Raw genomic sequence first — 2,055 nt, 5'->3', positions numbered from 1 at the left:
TTTAATGAGCTATTCACATTCCATTTTATAAATAAATGTTTAACATAAATCATTCTAATTTTATTATTTTATTTTGTTTTAACCATTTTTATTGACTATTATTGTGTTTTTATTTCTTTTTATTGAATTAGTACAAATAAACAATTAAAATATTAAATATTAAACGATGTTTCGTCAACATTAATTATTAAATGATATTTACAAAGAATTTATATATTAAATGAATAGAATGAGTTTATCAATTGAAAGACATTTTAATTTAATAACTTGATATGATATAAAATCAAAAAATGTTTCTTATTATCAAAGGATAATATTCACTTCGTTTTTTCATAAAACGTCATAATTTCTCTAAGTTAATAGACTAAGTATTGTGTATTTTATTAAAAACAAAATAAATTATTCTGATTTTTTATATATTTTAAATAAAACTAATTTAATTAAATTATTTTTTTCCAAACAAATACTGAATGAAGAAATATAAAGTGTATATCATGCTTGTTAAAAAGTTATGAAAAGACAAATAAAAGAAATGAATAAATCAATAAATTTGAAAGTTTCAAACACCTTTTTTTAATTAACAAAAAAAAGCAAAGAAGTACTAAATAAACAAAATAAAAGAACAAAAAAAAACGAGATAAATTAAAAATATAAATTAGGAGCATTGATAAGCAATAATTTCGTCAACATTAATAGAGTCTTCTCCAGTAAATAAACAACAGCTATATTGAGTAGGATCTTCATATTTAGTATTAAATTCTGGATGAATAACAGAATTTTCATCTTTTGATTTTTTAATAGCACAAAATTTTTTAATAACTAAGGAATAGACAATATTACTATTTGGAAATACAATAAGAGTCATTCCTTTTCCTTTTTTTCTATGTAATATCATTGGTTCAATATTAAATGGATTTTTTAATGTAAAAACAAAATGTTTATGAGTATCTTTGACGTATTGCATTGATTCTGAAGGAACAGGAATATGTCCAGCAATAAAAGCTCCAAAAGCCCAACCTTCAGTTGTTGTTATTAAAAACAATATATTTTTTCTTCCATGAATCTTTCTGTTAATATCAGCACTTGAATTTCCATCTTTTTTATTATTATAAATTTCTTCAAAATAATTTAGTTGTGTCCATTCTTTGAAGTAATTCTCATATTCATTTATCAATTCTTTTGATTTCATTATAAATGGTAATTTATTTTTCAGTTATTTAGTTCATTTAAAAATGAAAATAACTGAAATTTAATTGTTAGTTTTCTTTTATTTTTATCGTTTTTAAAAATTGAAAATATTTTCTTTTTAAAACCCTGCTCAAAATTTAAACCATAAAATAATCTTTCTTTTTTCAGATGTTTACACAATCCAAAGGATGTACAATTTTATGTTTTATGTCCATGTTAATTGTGTGAGAGAATTCTTGAAATATTATTTAATTCTTATTGAATTGAAATATTATTTTTCAAGGTACAAAATATTTTTAAATAATTTTATTGAAAGAAACAATTATTTTCTATTGTATTTTCTTTTTTTTATTAAAGAGTTGAATAATAACTTTTTGGAAAAAGAATAAGTAAATTATAACATAATTCTTGTAGTTATTACTTTGTGTTTTTTTGGAGGTTTAAAATAACGAATATACTTACTTATATAATTCATCTTATTAATAAAATAGAATTAACATCTCATTGACTTGTCACCATTATTGATACGACTAAATAACAACCATTTTGTCAGTCAAATTATTTGAAACTTTATAAACTCTGAAGTTATTTCAAATAAACTAAAAGTAGTATTTAATAGTATTATAATAATAAAGAAAAAATTAAAATGACTTTATAATCAAATGTATTGTTATTTTATTGTTAACAAGTATCTTTTCTTTGTATGTTTTTTATTGGATATTCTTCTTTATTATATATCATATAATCTCTTCTTTTTATCTGAGTATTTTTTAATTATTTCCATTACTCTCCTTTTTCAGATGATTGGAACGACGTCACTAATTATCGTCTTATCAATTGTACAAATGTAATTATGAAAGTATTTAC

The 2,055-nt window shown here is 20.1% G+C and overlaps 1 protein-coding gene across 1 annotated transcript; it reads right to left on the bottom strand.

The window, feature by feature from the left end:
* Nucleotides 1-655: 655 nt before the first annotated feature.
* ENU1_152360 (protein kinase domain containing protein) lies at nt 656-1,189 on the bottom strand (the record flags this gene model as incomplete). The annotated part of the gene is made up of 1 exon (XM_008860632.1): nt 656-1,189. The coding sequence occupies one exon, from the start codon at nt 1,187-1,189 to the stop codon at nt 656-658; it is 534 nt and encodes a 177-aa protein (XP_008858854.1).
* Between the last annotated feature and the right edge of the window lie 866 nt (nt 1,190-2,055).

Source organism: Entamoeba nuttalli (genome assembly GCF_000257125.1).
Source record: "Entamoeba nuttalli P19 unplaced genomic scaffold asmbl_6344, whole genome shotgun sequence".
In the NCBI taxonomy this organism is placed as follows: domain Eukaryota; phylum Evosea; order Mastigamoebida; family Endamoebidae; genus Entamoeba; species Entamoeba nuttalli.
Note: the sequence above shows the minus strand (reverse complement) of the source record. Positions and strands in the feature narration are given on the sequence as shown.